Source organism: Argentina silus (assembly GCF_951799395.1).
Source record: "Argentina silus genome assembly, chromosome: 1".
NCBI lineage: Eukaryota > Metazoa > Chordata > Actinopteri > Argentiniformes > Argentinidae > Argentina > Argentina silus.
Window position 1 is genome coordinate 19,637,726 of NC_139655.1, and position 18,843 is coordinate 19,656,568.

General features: G+C 43.4%; 1 protein-coding gene across 1 annotated transcript in view; it reads right to left on the reverse strand.

Annotated features, from left to right (window-relative positions):
* tbc1d14 (TBC1 domain family, member 14) overlaps nucleotides 1–17,195 on the reverse strand; it is a gene marked incomplete at its 5' end in the record, with an annotated part of 27,752 nt that extends 10,557 nt beyond the window's left edge. The window contains 5 exon segments of the mRNA XM_083676437.1: nucleotides 4,292–4,392; nucleotides 5,909–6,032; nucleotides 13,875–14,619; nucleotides 16,971–17,090; nucleotides 17,093–17,195. Coding sequence (XP_083532563.1) covers nucleotides 4,292–4,392; nucleotides 5,909–6,032; nucleotides 13,875–14,619; nucleotides 16,971–17,090; nucleotides 17,093–17,195 — 1,193 coding nt within the window.
* Nucleotides 17,196–18,843: the final 1,648 nt, after the last annotated feature.

Sequence of the window (18,843 nt, forward strand, 5' to 3'; positions counted from 1 at the left end):
CACACCACACACACACACACACACACACACACACACACACACACAAATATAAACTAAACACCAGTTTCCCTTCAGCTGGTTAATAATTCCAATGGGGAGTGTGGCTTGATCAGATTAACATCCACCGAGAGGAATACCAAATTGATTAGCCCAGCCTTTTGAGGCTCTAGAGGGGACAAGCATGTTGAGCTAAGTCACATTTGTAATGGACCCATACAGGGAAGCTTGTGTTCTCTATGTCCTGATAATTCTCGCTGTGGGGTTATCTTAATGGAGGAGAGCAGGCGTGAATGAGGACCACAGCCACTGGGTTTCTGCTTTATATCAATGCGTGAACAAAGGAGGGCCATTGTGCTGGAAAATTGGAGGAGTAGAGATTTCGGCAGCAACGCTTTGTACGTAGAGGACAGCAGAGTGAGAGGGAGAAACGGAGATGGGGTGGTGGTCGGAGGAGGAGGGGACTGATGGAAGTCCTGACTTCATCAGACTCTATAATACAAGTGAGGTGAATCAGAGATAAGCCGCAGCAGACTGCTCAGAGCGCAGGGCTGAGAGAGAGCTGGTACTAAAGTAGTGTGAATCACCACTGTGAATGGGAGGGAGTGAAGGTGAGAGAAGGGGGGGGGAGCAGACAGACAGACAGAGAACGTGAGAGGGAGATTTCCTTTCCTCTCCTCGTTTCCATGCTCCCCCCCCCCCCATATAATGGTTTTATGTAGCATTATGCAAAACATTATCACCATTATCATACCCTGGATCATCAAACATATGGAGGAGAGCCTAGAGCAGACTGCACTGTGTGAGGGTGGGGGGGGGGCAGTGAGTCTGCACAACTAATAGAGGGGGAGGGAGGGAGCGGAAGAGGTAGAGGGACTGAAATCTGGCACCTCTTCAGCAGCATTGCAGGTGCCACCAGCAAGGTGAAATGAAACGCTTTGTGTACTCTCTGTGTGTGTGTGTGTGTGTGTGTGTGAATGCTGAATGAATGAGACTGTGTACTGTGTACCAGAGACATACTTAACTCTAATAGCAACAGTCCTACAACCCAGTTGCTTACTCCTGTGTTCTTCCTGCTCAATGAGAGAGGATTACCGTATTACCTCTGGTTTGTACTGTAGTACAAACACAACCACACAAAAAGAGATGGTATCAGAATCCACAATTCCAGCTACCGCAATCACATTTAACTGACATTAACCTCTGTTCTACACTGAAGCAGCCTAGTACTGCATTTCACTGCTAGGATGTCGTAACATTGACTTTGGAGACTGTTCGGCGGCTAGGCTAATCATATTGGGAGATCAGTTTAGTGTTTTTACCCACTCGAGTGGCAACAGTATCCCAGGGTAACCTGTCTCCAGGGGAACCTGAATTGTCACGCAGTGTTTCATTAACTTCTTCTTATTTCCTGGTAATGATGTAAGTGCTCTCTGTGTCTGCCCTCCTGCCTGCCACTATGGCTGAGGGTTTCCAAAGGCATTTAGAACAGTTGACTACCTTACTGCTGTAGCAATAAAACTGCCTCTGAGAAGATTCTTGAAGTTGTGTTGTATCATAGTCTATTGCTACACAGGGTATACTAATAGAACAGAATGTTAAGAACAAGACTGGGTTTTGTTTCTAATGGACTGTGGACGATGAAATGGATCACAGCAGGGTGCTGATCACCGCAGGGCAAATCCAATTCACTGCTTTTAATTGAACATCCCTAGCTGAAGGGTACTCAGTACATTTTCTAAATCCGTTTACTGCAATGGGTTGAACTGAACAATGAAGGAAGGGGGGTGGGTCAGTGTGCGTGTATGTGTGTGAGAGCTCATCTGGCAGTCGACTGGTGGTCGACAGTGAAAAGGTCACTTAGCTCTCCATAGGGGGTCAGACCATGGCTCTAGCCACAGAGAAGTGGTACAGACAGGGCTCTATCTGAGAGGCAGGGCTAGGAACACAGACGGAAAAAGGTCTGCAAGGAATATAATGATAATGACACTGAAAAGCTAGAGCCACAAGTGAGACCATCATAAAAACACATCAATCAATCCTATCTTTTATCGAGAAGGCTAACTGACAAGGAAAATATCACCAAATATCTTTCATGTCAGTGATGAACCTCATCATAACACACAAATCCAATGAAGCAGATAGAGTTACTGAATATAACTAATGTACATCTTCTTTTTTTTATACAGGGAAAAACCTGGCTGAAACCAGGGTATCCTTTTTAGTAGGGCCTTGTTACAGAGAACACATAAAATAGTTTAAAGGACAAAGCTTAGAAGACACAGCACTACCCACATGCACAGTCCTCCCTAAACAGATCCCTCACCAACAATGTGAAATGACCCAACGGCACCAGTGTCCATTTGTAAAGTAACCTGTGGGTCACATTCCATGTCAGAGGAGCACAGTAACTAAAAACTGTTTTCCCCAATTCTGTAGACACCCGTGGGACATGAAAAATATCTGTCAAAAATGACAGAGGTACTGATGGATAATTAACTTGAAAATAACCTTCATGTCTCAATTGAGCAAGGCAAGTGAAAACACAGAAACCCCTTGACACACATTAAAGCATGGAACACAAAGAGAGAGAACACCATCTTACTGCTAACCTTGCACTGCTCTCCCATAGAAGATGAACCAACAAGACCTGACACTTCAACAGAAAAACAAGAGTCTGCATAAAATGACATGGAAACCATAGATTATAATATATATATATATATATATATATATAGGTCATAATATAATGAACACTACCAGACTAACTACTACGATACAAGGAGCGAAAAAGCAAGAGGTAGACTGGCCAAATTTCTTTTTTAAATGCCAGGCACTTTACACACCCTCACTTCACCTCAGATATGAGGCAAGCTGAAAGAGGCTGATTATCTGAAGTCTAAACCGTCCTGTCCTGTCCTCTCTCTCCCTCTCCCTCTCGTTCTCCCTCCCTCCCTCCCTCCCTCCAACTGGCTCTATCATTCCTTCTCTTTCTACTGTCTGACAGGGAGAGAGACAGTAGACTGCTGAGCTGAGCTCGCCTCCTCATTCTCAAGCAGACACACACACACACACACACACACACACACACACACACACACACACACACACACACACACACACACGGCTCACTCACCATGAACGCAGCAGTTCCGTACAGACACCCAGACCACCGGGGGTTTCAAACTCCACAGACCGTCATGGCTGTTCCTGTCGGCTCTGCTACAACCCACACTGAGGAAGAGGACGAGGACGATGACGAGGACGCATTGGGCAGGGGGATAGCTGGCCTGCCGATGGGACACACCCCGAGCTGAAGCTGATGCAGCAGCAGAAGCATGATACCACTCTCCCTCTTTCTCTCTACCTCCCTCTCAGCATGCACAATGACGCTATACTGAGGGGCCCTGCATCAGCACAGAACACAGCGGATCAGATCTCTCTCTCCGGTGTGTGTGTGTGTGTGTGTGTGTGTGTGTCAGCGAATCAGCACTGCCGTACGTACGTTATTAGTCATCGTCGCTGCACTGAAAGGAGCTCTGTGCTTTCCAGCACCATGCCAGCCATTCTAATCAACCCCTGATGAATAGATACAGACTTAGCCTCTCACCCACTCCTCTCTGCTATAATCCATTATTTCAGTGCTCTGGCAGCAATGCCTTGGCCTTGGGTCATATGCTGTGTGGAGTTCCCCCCCCCCCCCCCCTCCCTCCCTCCCTCTCGCTCTGAATTAGCCTGTGTGCAGTAACCCCTGCTTGGTCATTAAGATAGTGATGTCACTGAGTCTTTGTTCTCCAGTGTCCGACTCTTGTGTTCAGACCTGGGGACAGGGGGCTAGTGGGAAACAGGGATTGGTTGTGTCCCAGGTGACTGACTGGTAGGTATGTCCAACGTCCAGGAAATATACTCCCACTGGGGATATTTATCACAGAAATTGAATACATCAACCTAGAAATCAGATTACAAATGTTCATGATAATATTCATCAGAAGCCAATGATAGGGCCTGGAGTTGGAAAATAGCATATTGCCAGGAGAATTACACTTACAACAAAAAAGGTGAAAATGTACAGCAGTCAAATTATAGCAAAGCACTGTCAAGGTGTGAAAGTCCCTGGTACAAATATAGTGTGACAAGTAAGGCAGAGCAATAAACCAGACTCAGAAAACACAGACTCATATTGTCTTCATCCAAGGGCCACTGGTGCCTCCCCCTGCCAACGGTTGCCATGGAGAGACAATGGCTAGATAATCTAGCCTCGCCATCCGACCCCTCACACCTCGTATACAGTTACCGGCGGTGGCTGATGACAATGCTGTAGGATGATTCAGGGGTGGAGGGTTTGCAGCAGTGCTCATGGCCAGAGTCCAGTTTCAACTCCCAACTCCGCTCCGGCTGAGAATATCAGGTTTGGGAGATACCACTTTGCAGCTAAGTGTTTCTACAACGTTGAGATCAAATGAATCTGTGATATGGTGACTGAGGGGAAAAAGTGCGATGGTTAGAAATCTGGGTAATCTGTAAGGCCTTAGTTGACTTTTATTCAGACTACTACTCTGGTGGCCCTCCTTACAGATATGATAACAATGTGAGTTTTTCTGGGTCAGCCTTGGACAAACCCTGAACAGGTAACATACAGTAGGCCTATAAAGACTGACACACAAACCTGTCTCTGCTAGAGAAATCTACTAGACAAAGCCTTCAGCAATAGAAATCAATGAGTGGGTGAGAGGAGGAATAGAGGATATTTTCCCTAATAGAGGAATATAAGCAGTATGAATATCAAGGCTTTGACCAAGGGATTAATGTCCTTTAATCCAAATACATGCATCTGAAGAAGTAGGGGGGGGAACTAGAATAGATCAAACTTATTTTGCCTAAGTAACCATTTGTTAAGGAAGTTCCCGTTACAGAAATTAATTATAAGTTGTATTTCCGTAAATAGGCAACATTTTAAAAACTATTATTTTTAACTGTGAGATGGTCTGATGCTGACCATCAACTGCCAATGTTAAGAAAATATAAATTTTCAAACCATGTCCAATCAAGCAAGGTTAGAGGATGAGCATCAAATGACAACCTTAAGTCAACATTGAAAAATAACCATCACATAGCAACGTCTAATAAAATGTTAATTCCAACTAACCAACAACCATCAAAAAACAATATATGTCAATCCAACATTGCAAAAGCTACATAGATCCAGCCTCTGCACTGTGACATTTGCACTGTGACACAATATAAAAAGGCCCATGGGGTGTGAACTGAGAGAGACAAAAGCAGCATGCAGTTTCTTTTCAGTTCACGCCACAGCATTCTAAAAATAGAGCTAGAAAACTAAGATAAATGCTGCAGCTCTGGGACTAGAGCTTCCAGTCCTGACGTGACAATGCTGACTCTCCTCCCCCTTTGACCATGAATACCAGCCAGACATACAGTACATACTCACCCCTCCAGATCTCAAACATATCTGTAACAGACTGGATGACACAACAGGTTCAGAACCATCTTTCAGAGCTTCAGCTATCAAAACAATCTGATGCAATACATACTGCCATTTACTGACCTCTGGTGAGGATGACAGCTCTAAAACACATTAATGCATTAACTGCAGACATTATCCCGTGCCCTTTGAACCCCAGCTGTTTAGAGGATAAGACATCACTTCTGCAGCATGGTTGAGATGCATGCAAGCCAGCTGCATAGAAGACATGCTTGACCCTCAGGTCACAGTGCCTGTTTTGTTACATAAACCTAACCTGGCCTTTTGCCCTGAGGCTTCCCAGTTGAGCCACACACTTCCATTCAAGTATGGATAGAGTGCATTGGTCAATCAATGGCCAATTAACAGTGAATTACAATCCATTGGGTGTGTGTGTGTGTGTGTGTGTGTGTGTTTTCTGCACTCTACCTTCTGTATTTTCTTGAGGTCCTTGACGGAGCCCTCCCGTGGGGGAATTTTCCCAAACAGCTTCCAGCCCGGGTCCCTCTGCTCCACTGGCCGAGTGTCCTTCACTTTCTTGGCAAACAGACTCCTGAGAGGGGGGGAGGTGGGAGGAGAGATAGAGAAAGAATAAAAGAGAGAACATGAAAATTAGGACAAGACTCTGTGCTGCACACACTGGCTGCCTTCACTAGGCCACCCCTGAGGCCAGCGACAATGGCTAGTGTGTGTGTGTGTGTGTGTGTGTCTGCACCAGTGCATGAGTGCGATAAGCACACAAGCGGAATCTGTGGATTTAAACACAAAGCCACCCAACGACCCAGTGGGCATTAAAACACCAAACCATGTGAGGACTGAAAAGCAGTGCACAGTAGTTAGAGTACTACACTACCCTTAAAGGGATGGTTCATGTTCATCAAACGCTGATTTTCCATTGAAATCATTCAGTAACACTGATTTAGGTACAATAGATGTTTGAGGTGAATGAAAAGGATAGGTTATTTTGAAGCTAGCGCTTTAAAAAAAGGTTCTCATGTACTGTAGCTAATAGACAGGCCTACGCATTTTATTCCCCTTCAACATACAATGCAGAACTGACAAAGAGACAATGCAGCTTTAGTTAAAATCCTGAATAGAGCCCAGCTGTAAAATGAATAAACATTATCTGACAACAGAGCCAACTTCCTTATCATTAATAGAGGTGACCTAATAGGCAGGACAATGCTTAGATGACATGCTAGTCTATTTCCTGCTTTTCCTGCTTTGTAGCAAGTCAAGGCCTAAGTGCCATCAGATCAATAACGCTACCATTGGGCAGGTGCTGAACCTTTAGAATCATCAATGAAGTCAGAGGGTGCAAAGTAATTATAAGGCTACACCGGGCCTGGGCAATTCGTTTATCAATGACGTAGTCATTCATTAAATGATCAATAAAAATATGTTATTTTCCCATTTGTTGATAAAAGACCGTTTACATGAGACTGATGACTGTTTGGAAACCATACAGTATGTTCTCTATTGGCCCAAGTCATTGACCACAGTGAGCACACATGCTGCCTACAGCCAATTAACCAAAACATGCTACCTGGCCCTGTGTGCGGGCACGAGAGAGAGAGATATGATTTATAGAACAAGTTGAACCAAAACCTCTTGACCAGTACATCAACAGAGATTCTGGAGGATGGAGAAGATCTGAGCCAGTCAAAATCTACTTTAAATAAAATTGAAATCTCATTCAAGAGAACTCAAGAGGTGCTATCTATGCTTTATCCTCAAAAGGCAGTAAAGGAGGTATTCACATTGAAGTGGCTTTGAGAAAAAAAGTCAGTGGAGCAGGGACAAAGACATGGAATATTGTTAGGATCTGTCGCTTTTGAATTCTTATCCATGGGTTAAAATCTGAGATCCACAAAACAGTCCAGAACCATCAGAAAGGAAGAATATCTGAAACTACAGGAATATCTGAAACTATGCGGACAAAGGAGAGAGATATCTAGTTCCATGAGAATATGGTAGTGTCAGTCTTAAGTCAATGCTGCCACTCACTTTTCTTCTTTAAGGAGGTCAAACTCCAGGTGTCACATTATCATCATGTGTTGCCTGACCTGTCCTGTCCTTTATTCTGTGTCTGGGTCCAGAGACCTCTTCCCGTTGCACTGTTGGCCACTGTGATGACATGGCAGATTATGAAACTGTGTAACCATATCTATGAACCCATCCCTCCTCTATTGTACTTGGAAATGGAGCCAGCCTTTAGGCTCAGGCTTAAATGCAACCTTTCAACTGCTCATAACCTGTTAACAAACGTGCTTTGTAATAAAAAAAAAAAATCAAAAGAAGTTACAGCTGCATTTCTACTAACGTTTACAGAAGAACTGATAAACAGATATCTTAATGGGAACTGAAAAGGTGTGAATAGAAGTAGTAAGAAAACAGAACAGTATGCTCACCATCCACAACAGCCTTTTTGAATCTGATCTAGGCTTCAAAAGATCATTATGACATGGGACCTTGGCCTAAGCAAGGAACACCAGCACGCATCACCTCTATGCTAAAGAGATCAGAGCATTTGTTCATTCCGCCTCAGTGAAAATGCTATTGAAGTAAAAAAAAAAATAATAATAAAGTGGAAAAAAATGTGTCAGTGAAATCACAGGAATGAGAAAAGTCGTATGGCTGTGTGTGCACTGTAGCTGTCAAGAGATATCTTATCTGAGGAGAAAATGTTATGTGGCTCTCTGTTCTTTCCTTCACTAGACCTCTCTGTTCTTTACAAGTCAAAAGGTAAAAACATGAAAGATGTGTAGCCAAACTGTAATTTGCACTTGAGCTCAGCAAATGGAAACCAGGCTTTGAGTTGGTGGGTCTCAGGGCAAACAAATGCAGCATGTCTGATTGTTCTCAAACACAAGGCCAATAAAAAAGCCCATGCACAGACACTAATCATGTTAGCCTTTTCCAATCTCATGGTTTATGGCTGCTGTGTAATTAGCAATCTGAGGTTGAGGCAAAGTCCAAGTCTTTATTGAAGTTTTGAAAGAAAGCTGCGCTCGCTGGCAGGAAGCAAGTCAAATCATGGAAATCTCAAAATGTAAATACAATGCTGCCTGACATGTCATTCCAGTGACGCATTTTTGAAGTGAAATGTCAGTCAACCTAACACCTTAAAACACAAAAATGACCCTGTAAAGGTTCAGTGGGAACAACATGGAACAAATACTGCATTTACTTCCCTGCCTCTCAGATGTAAAGCTGGCCCTCTTCCTTCCTTCCATCTTCTGTCTCTCCCTCTCTCCCCCCTCATCCCCCATTAGTACAAACAGAGATAAAAACAGACAAAAGGGTGTGCACTGTAACAGTGCTGGTGGAGAGAGAGAGAGAGTATGTGTGTGTGTGTTGGGGGCTCACTAGTAGCCACTGTATGTAAATATTAGGTTTCACCCTGTTTATGTTGCTGCTTAGACAACAACACCAAGCCCCCTGGTCATTGTAATTAAGCCAGTGATGATTCCACCACAAATATAGAACTACAATTTACAGGGAAGTAGTAAATATCATAACCCCAACATGACTTTTATGCCATAACTAGCTTGTTAAGGTTCTACTGTAGTTCATTAATAAATATGAGAATGGCTGTAGGCTAAGGCTTCATCTCAGCACACTGAGGACCAGTGTGTGCAGTCAAGGCACCTGTAGAGAATCGTGTCTAAAGACATGATCTGCAGGAAACACAAACAAACTCACCTGGGGCCTCCTGTAATTTGAATAAGGAAATATAGTATATCATCTGAGTAACACAACAACAACAACAAAAAAACTTCAGCAGAGGGTAAACTAATAAAGAGCTAAAAATATGGTTTTGTAGAAGCTGATCTTCAGACAAATGATGAACCTGGCTAAATAACGGTTGAATAAATCACTTGAAGGAGAAGACGGCTAGGTAATGTACACAAGGTGGGATCCTGAACTATACCCCTGTGAGCACCATGCAGAAACTTCAGAGAGGAAGTGATGAAGTGCAGAGGGCCATAGCCTAGTTGGGTGCTGACGGAAACTTGAACAGAGCTTTTTGAACAGTACACAAGTTTAACACAGCAGCTTCTCTATGCAGAAGTACTTTTCAACAGGTTGTCTTAAGTTGCATTAAAACTAGGCCTATAGATTTACTGTATGCTTGTTGGTTGTAATCATGTGCAGTAGTAAACATTACAGCATTCTGTGAAGTCTCAAGAGCCTGATTTTACAAGCATGTTTTTGCATATTTTCCTAAAGCATCATGTAAGAGATAGACCTAATGCATTTAGACACCAAGATGATGGAGGGGGAGGCAAGAACTCCCCATAGTGCTCTGTACAGCAGTACTAAACACAACTAAAACAGATTAGCCTGCAGTCATAAAATGCATCATAAAGTAGGAGAGAGCGTTCAGGACATCATGTAGCCTACTGTACACACACGCATGCACACTCACATACACAAAGGCACAGACCTGTCAATGAGCAGGAGAATTGAAGAGCCAGCCATCCTGTGTATTAATCCACAAAAACAATCCTCTGAATGAAAAAAACAAGAACAATCTGCCCACTATCCAGAGAGAACCTGAGATCCTTAGCAGCACAGTAGTGTAGCTAGCCCTGTGTTCTGTGTCAGAGATCCTAACCTCAGCCCACTCCACCACCCTGCCTTAGAGTGAAGGAGTTTCACTAAGCTCAGGGAGGGGAAGAAGGAGGGGAACGAGAGAGAGAAAATAAGTAAGTGTAAACTGAGAGAGTATGTGTGAGGCCAGAGTGAGAATGCATTACTACACACACACACACACACACACACACACACACACACACACACACCGAGAGAGATATCCACGGGGGGGGGGGGGGGGGGGGGTCTGACATGTGCATAGTAAACCTTGAACAAACCTCAACCTCTCATACAGAGTCATAGAAACAACAAGGCCAGTGTCAGGTTACACACACACACACACACACACACACACACACAGTACAAGAAATTTTCACCTCAGTGGCTGGTCAAACATGAGTTTGACAAGGTAGTACGAAATCCCTGTGCCCTTCCATCTAGTAAGAGAGACCAGGCAACTCAGAACCGGAGAAAACAAGTCCAAGTAGAGAGGGGGAATTTGTGAACGCAAACTGGCAACAGAGTGAGAGGAAGTGAGAACATACAGGTTGCAGTAAACGGCCACATTCACTCTGAAGGGGAGTGAAGTTATAGTATCAACTTCAGAGAGTGGGCTAGACTTTTAGAACAGTGAACAGTCAATTATGCTCATATAGAGTGGGGCCGGTACTGTATACAGCTGTTGTTATCTCCCACTTCCTCTCTGTAAACGGATCTCCTGACAGGATAAGGTGTGAGATATGAATGGGATACTAGGCTCACTGCAGGGTAAACTACCGTTTCCCCTCTGCACTCCCAAAATAGCAGCTACTGTTAAGACAAAGCCAAACACAAACACACTCATCTGAGCCTAAAGCTGCCTTACGAGGAAAGGTTGTGAACACACACACACACACACACACACACACACACACACACACACACACACACACACACACACACACGGATTGAGAAATATTGTGAAAGCAATTACGCAACTGGCTAAAGAGTTACAAATCTGGCTAAAGAGTTACAAATCTGGCTAAAGAGTTACAAATCTGACAATTGCCTGTGAACCAAAATAATTCAACTCATGATCATACTTGTGTTGTGTAACGTAAAAAACAACCAATTGCTTTCTGTGACTCCTGCCGAGAACATCAACAGAAACACCAACAGGTCCAGTTTGTTATTTATGAAAGTCATTGCCAATTTCTTAGAACAATTCCCACACTGCCTCAAGTGTTTTCACAATAGTACACCTTACAACGACAATATGGACAATGACATCTCCTAGTTTCAATGATTCTGGGCACTTTAATCTGTTGTTTCAAAGGAGGATGGATCATCAGTAGCAATATTGTGAAAGGAAAGGTTGTCATGAGTATTGAGAGCAAAGTGGACACCAGTTTACCATGAAAGTGGATACAATGAATGGTTTGTAAAGGTATTGTAAATCAATGATCTTTTAAACATTAACAGTCTATGTAGACAATAGACACCGGGTGTGTGCACATGTGATTCGTTTTAAGAGAGCAGTAAGAGTTAAGTCCCTTCCTATGATGTAGCACAGGCCAATTCTTTCAAAATGTGACTTTGAACAAATGTCTACGCGGTGTGTACTCGAGGCATGAAATTAACTTTTTGGTCTACCAGCCAAGGTGTCTGGTGGATGAGAACATTCTTACCAGCCACATTTTCTTTCAAACCAACATTAAGGCATGTTGTTGACGCATTGAAAATTACAAAATACAGAACGAACCTCCTGTAGGCTTTAAGTTTCACGCCTATCCCTGTGTCAAAATAGAGCTACATATTTTACCCTGCATGTTTTTTCATCTAACATGGTCGCATGTAAGTTGCTATCTTGTGCTGTTGCGTGTAGTGGAATTTTACTTTTAATGCTTTATCTAATAGACTCTGGGGTATGTTTTAAAGTCAGTTAGGGTTGGGCAGTATAGCGGTAATACGGTATCACACGGGATTTTAAATTGCCCATGATTTTTCAATACCGTCATAAAATGTCTGCTCCATGATGTATCAAACTGCCAATTTAAGCGCTGTTTGTCAATTCACAATGTGTAACAGTGCCGCTGCCAGCGTGGTCGGAGAAAGAATTTCAAGTGTAACTTGTAGGGTGTTGTGACCTCTTCCAGTTCAGGTTAGAGAAGGAGAAAAAAAGGATGAGTAGCGCTAATGACTTGGACCATAAAAAATACCACTACTGCTATATGGCAGCATTTCGGGTTCCGACCCGACGATAGAAGAGAGCCTGCAGATTTGGACGAGGTTATTTGTAAGATTTGCATGAAAAAGATGATGGCCAGAGATGGGAACACTAATGGGATCTCATCTACACTCACACCTCAAACTGAAACACCCGTTAACAGCTGCACGAAAAGGGATGTCTGCCTGTATCAAGTGCTGCTGTCGGATTCAGACAACAGATATGTGGTCATCAGTTGACATGAGGCCATACATGTCATTAACCGTCCACTTTGTCACACCCAATTGGAAACTACAATCAAAATGCCTACAGACTAGCTTTTCTTTTTAGAAAACCACACGGTGGACAACATTGTTGATGCACTCGGCGGCACTTGGATGCGAATAAACTCTCGGTCCCATAAGGACTGACAATGCTGCTAACATTGCAGCCGCCATCAGGACCCTGAATTGGCCGTGGCTCAACTGTTTTGATGACAAATGCAGTGCAGGACCAGAGGCAACGGATAGAGCGGGCCTTCGGAGTCTGCCATGCCATTACCGCCGTCTTCTCTCACAGCTGGCCCCGAAAGAGAGAGCTCAAAAAGAAGCAAGCGGAATTAGGACTCCCAGAGCATAGTCTCATAACGGTAACTAAATCAATATTTTAAAGACAAATGATGGGCTATAGGTCATGAGACATGTTATATTATTACGGATGCAGCGCGTGACGCTTCTTATTTAGCCATCATATTATGCTATCCAACTGTTTAGTTTACTTTGTCAAGCTGTGATCGGGATGTCAAGTTGAAATGATTGTTTAGGAAATGTTATACGGTATAGCAGTCACCACATAAATAATTCAGTTTTACAATGTAGATTAAATACATGGCGCAAAAACGGCTTTCGCCAGCCCCCCGCGACGTAATCTTTTTATTTTTCGCGGTAATAACGTATACCCCGGTAAACTTTGAGGACAGTATAAAGGTATGAAAAAATGTATACCGCCCAAACCTAGCGTGAGTGAGATGTGCAGCAGTTAGTCAGCTGGAGGAGGAAGGAGCAGGAATGTTGTCACAAATGTTGAATAATTGCGGATCGCACCAGTTTCGTTTTTAATTTGAAGCATAGTATTCATAGTACCTTTGTTGGTTACCCACCAAAGTGGCTGGAAAGATTTACATATTTACCCGCCAATGCCAAAGTCTATCCGCATTTGGCGTGTGTTAATTTTTTTGCCCTGTGTGTATATACATGGGTACAGCGTAAACAGGTTCCCTATGTCTACAGTGCCAGTGAGTTCAAGTGAGTTCTAGAGCAGCCAAACATTTGTTCAGCATTAAACAAGAACCACGCAGGTCATGTGAAGGACACCTGCATCTGGGAGTGAGGGTGTGTGAGCTTTGTGTAACCAATGCCTTATTTTGGAATAATCTCATACAGCTATACAGAAAGTATTAAGTGTGCACTATGAAAACAGAATCCTAACTTGTGCAAACACATGTAACTCACTTTTTTAACAAAAATCATACAAACTCTCACTGGGGAAAAAGTGTGGCAAACAGATCCTAAGAGATCAGCACAAAGAGATCAGCTAGTTAACCCTCCGTACCTGTTGAAGAAGCTAGCCAGTGGTCCCAGCCTCTTGGGCCGGCCCTCCTCCTCCTCGTTCTGTATGACCTCTGACCCCGGGTGTCTCCGCCGCGGGCTCCACAGGTCCCCAGGGTCACCTGGCGATGATGACAATGTCACTTCAGAGAAGTGGGCGGTGCTGTCATCTGTCTCCAGGGTGACGATGGCGCTGGAGTTAGAGGTGACCATGAAGTCCAGGATGTCCTCGTTAGAGGCTGAGAGTGTGGCAGAGAGCTCAGTGCTCAGGCTCGACACACTGCACACTGAGATGTCATCACTCCGGTTCAGGGCTCCACCACCAATGGCCATCCCCATGGCAACACCGGACCTCAGGGTGGGGCTGAAGAGACGCACCGAGTCGTAGCCGCTACGGGGAAAGGTGGAGGATTTGCGTAAACTGCTGTCACTGGACTGGTCCAGGGGTAGAGTAGCAGGACCCTGGTCATGGCTGGACCCTAGGGTGATGCCTCCCTCCCCTGGATGTGGGTGGGCGTGGATGTGCTCTGGGTGGTTGATCTCCAGGGTGGGGATGCCAGAGTCCTGGGAGGCCAGGCTGTGGCGGTCCTGATCCTGGTCCCCCCGCTGGGGGCTGCTGTAGCATGGTGAAGGCTTGTAGCTAGGAAGGGACTGCTGGGTGTGTGCGGGCTTGTTGTGCTCATGGTTATGATGGTTGTGGAGGTGGTCTTTGACCACGCCGTTTTCCATTATGGTTCCTCCAGAGGCTCCTGGAATGAGGAAGGAATTGATCAGAAGCAGATAATGTCAGACAGAAATGTGTGATAGGTTATAATATTGTTATTATTATTAGAATAATACGTAATATGGTATTTCAATTGGTTGGTAGCCTGTCAATGGCCAGGAATATCATCCATCTTCATGACCAGTATAATCAATATCACAATTCATTTAACCAATTGTGGCTTGTCAAATCAGTCGAGTCATAAGAGAGTGACACTGTATAAGGTCAGGCTCCCCCATAGAGAATGCAGAGAAATCCCTCTAACCCAGAACAGTGTGTCACCCAGAAACTATAAGACACCTCCCCATCCTCTCCACTGGCCAGGACACCAGATATCAGGAACAATGAAGCAGAGGATACAGGAGGCTGAAAGAGGAGTCTACAGTAACCAGACTGAAACCGGATCCGAAACTCTGCCTGACATCTGAACTGGCTTGTAAGTGTGCAGTCAGCTGGGAGACTAGGCCTACTATTGTACTGTAGAGTCGACAGGACCTATAGAAATGTAGGAGTCTGGGAGGGGAAATGGAGGTGACATGAACAAAGAAAGTGTCAGAAAGCCCTCTGTTTGCTAAAAGATGAATTTTGTCAGGAATACAAACATACTGAATAAGAGATAAATTGCTCTGATGTGATTTGAGCCCTTTGAATTAAACTTTGAAAGATTTGATCGCACACTATATATTTTTTAAACACAGTTACATGGAGGTTCCAGTCTAGAGGAGCAGAGTCATGTTTAAGGTCCAGATGCTATCAGTACTCCACTCTCTGTGTTGTGCTTCCTGACTGCACCACCTGCTGCTTGGAGCTGGATCTGAGGAAAACTCAGATAAAAGACTTCTTTATGGATAGTTCTTTAAGGATAGTTCAAGGTCTCTGTGTGTAGAGCTGAGAGGGAGGAGAAATTTGCTGTTGGCCTCTCGAGAACATCTGAGCCTCGACAGATTCAGTTTTGAAACTTCAAAGCTCCCAGTATAGTGATGCAGGTCTTCAGATGTCGTAGATAAGAAATTGTGAATATCCAACCTTTTCCTGCAATGTTATGTTCGATTTTGTGGGACTCGGGCGATACTTCACCACTTCTGCGTTTCCTCCTCACTTCTCCCCTTATTGCTCAAGTCGGATCTACACAATTTCTTATGTAAAACATCTGAAGACCTGCATCACTATAGTGGGAGCCATGCCGATCCAAAAAGGATCTATTTCAGCACTTTTGAAGCCTTTGTTCACGGTTACATGATTGCCCGCATTTCTTCCATTGTAGCCTTATGAAGGTATCACTGGTGCCAGTACGTTTCTCAAAACCAAGGGCATTCACACAAAAGTGTCTGTACCCTACATTTACATCAAAAAGAGAGATTTATTCTTTGACGTAGCAACTTTCCACAACCAGCAAAAGGATAAACAAGGAGCATAAACCAAATATCCAAACATATCAATTCACTTGGCACTGGCAAAAGAAACAACAGCCTCATATCCAGATCTTGATTAATTACTTAGTTAACAAAATATTACTTACAATAAACATGTAACAAATGAATAAGTAGGGCATTGAGATTTGCCAGACTTAAGAGCTGCCCCCAAGCCACAGGCCCCAGCTTTAACCTGATCAAGAGGCTGTCATGTGAGTATGTTGGACTTTGCCCCATAACAGGCTGGAAACAGGGTGAGAGAGCCACAGGTTGTTGCTGTGATACAGAGGCACATGCCTCTATAAATATCTACATCAAGCACCCGGCAGGAAAAATTTGCATTTGTAGCCCTGGCAACGTTGATTATCATTAAGAATATGAATGGTCAGGAGCAGGGCATTCACCGAGTCGACAGACAAGCTGTTCTTTGATATCAAATCAGAAGAGCGTAGCATTTTGAATGCATTGCCATGTTGTTTAGGACAGAAATGATTCTCATTCTATGGTTTTAGAAAACTTGGTGTAAAATATTGTGTTTTGGCAAGGTACTGAAATGACAGACATGCTTGCGCCAATTTGGATAGTCTCTCTCTCTACCTACCTTCTCTCTCCTCTCCCCCCCCACCATGCATTGTTCCCAAATCTCACAATTACTCATACTTGAGCCACCCTCCTATTGAATAGACAAGAAAATCCTGTTATGCTAACGTTCACTGTACACACACCGAATTTCTGTTCAAACAATTAACAACTACTTAACTATTTATGTTCATTTTATATTCATTGAGGAGTAAGTGCATGGACATCACTGGCTGTCAATGTGAAAGCAAAATAATTGTCTTATTCAATAAAAGCCTACTCATTCGGAGGAATAATTCACCTGTTGCTCAGAAATGTAATGCCATACAAACAGTCCATCTCATACCACTTTTGCTTCCTCTCCGGTCTTTGGTCCCCTCTGTTGTGTGTGCCATGTTGATGCTACAGGTGGGTTGCCGACGCGGCAGCTTGCTGTCGGCTCCTCGACCGTTCCATGATGATGCGTGCAACCCACCCTCACCTCCGCTCTCAGCGCAGCTTTTGAGCACATGAGGAAATGGTCTCCGTTAAGTTCGCTTTTTGAGCACTCGATAACACAAAGACAGAACATCTGATTGGCACTGACAGGTAAAAAACACGAGGGATACGGGTGTGACATTTGCTGTCTTCAAAGAACTACAATTTACTTTGAATTTGGCAACTGACTCGCGCAAGTGCACTTGACAGCTGTCTGACGTCTTAAATGATTCGTCAGTTTTCAGCTCCCCTTGTCAAGCCCAATTGAATACGATACATGTTTGCTACATTGTAAAACAACGAGAGAATTAATCATATTCAATTAATCATATTCAATATTCAATTAATTGGACACAAGTGAAGTTAGCCATAGTCTTCGTAATAACATACCTGTCTCGGTTCTTCCGCCGCCATTTTAAAATAAACTTACGGAGTGAACTGCAATGTAATCGAGCCAAGAAAGACTTACATCATCGATGGATTCACCTGTCAGCCGTTAAGGCGTAAATAATCGTCGCCCCGTCTCCATCACTCTGTCATATACCTGAGAGCTCTGATGAATGATCACACACAATGATCACATACATCAAAGGCGGCCGGAGTCTCAACATTTACACCTTGCCCCGAAAAGGAAGTTCTCTATATTTGTATTACAACACGCATACCATGGCATCTCCAAATTCGAATTGTCAGTCAAATGTTATAGTTACAGTAGTAGGCTAGTCTCGCCTACTTCATATAGGTTTTCCAAACGGTAGGTTAATGAAACATTGGCTCTTTGCAATTTCATAATAGCCTAATGCTGTAGAAATTACGCATTATGATTGCATCCGTAGGCCTGTACTATGTAGGCCTGTACTATGTATGCAGTGTTAATTTGGAACCGAGGCAAGCTGTTTCTGCATAACTGTCTCATTGAGAATGTGTCTTGGAATAATAACTCAACCCTAGATGGATATTCTCAAAACAGTTTCAAACATAACCTCAGACACAAATGATCATCAAAGCAAGCACTCAAGCACACACAAAAAATTACATTCACAGAGCCTGAGGCGATTTGGTTTATTCCTTTATTAGATGTTAAGAAACTCCACAATGAAACAAAATAATTTACTCAGGGTGTACATGAAATTATAACAATACAACCACTTGAGACAGATGGGGTTGGGAGGATAAGGGAGTAGAAGATGGGATGCACTGGGATGGAGGGGTGACATCTCTAGAGGGAATGAAGAGAAGAGGAAAACATAGGTTTTCAGTGCTGGATATGCTATGTCCTTCAGACCACAGTGCAATCGAATCTCAATTTGTTAAACCTCATCAATGTAGTTTCAAAATGCATATTCTTACTCGAAGCATTTTCTCACCAAACACATTTTAGGAACACAACCTAACCATGAAAGATAAACAAACTTCAAAATCCCAAGTGCTATTGTGACTTGGTCTCTCATACAGTCACACATACAGTCACACACACACACATTTTTTTTTCGAATTGCTTTCTCCACACCTGTAGTTTTCTGTTAAATCTTTTTTTGTTTTGTTTAATTTAACTTAAAGAGATGGAGTGTGATGTTTACATGCTGCTCTATTTGAAGTACACTCCATAACGGTTAAGCCTTTATTTTATTTTATGAATTCTCCTTCACTCAAATAATAACTTTCATGCAAAATTAATTGAGTGACTTTTCTCCACATACACTTGAATGTTTAAGTTTACATGCGCCGAGATATTGCATATG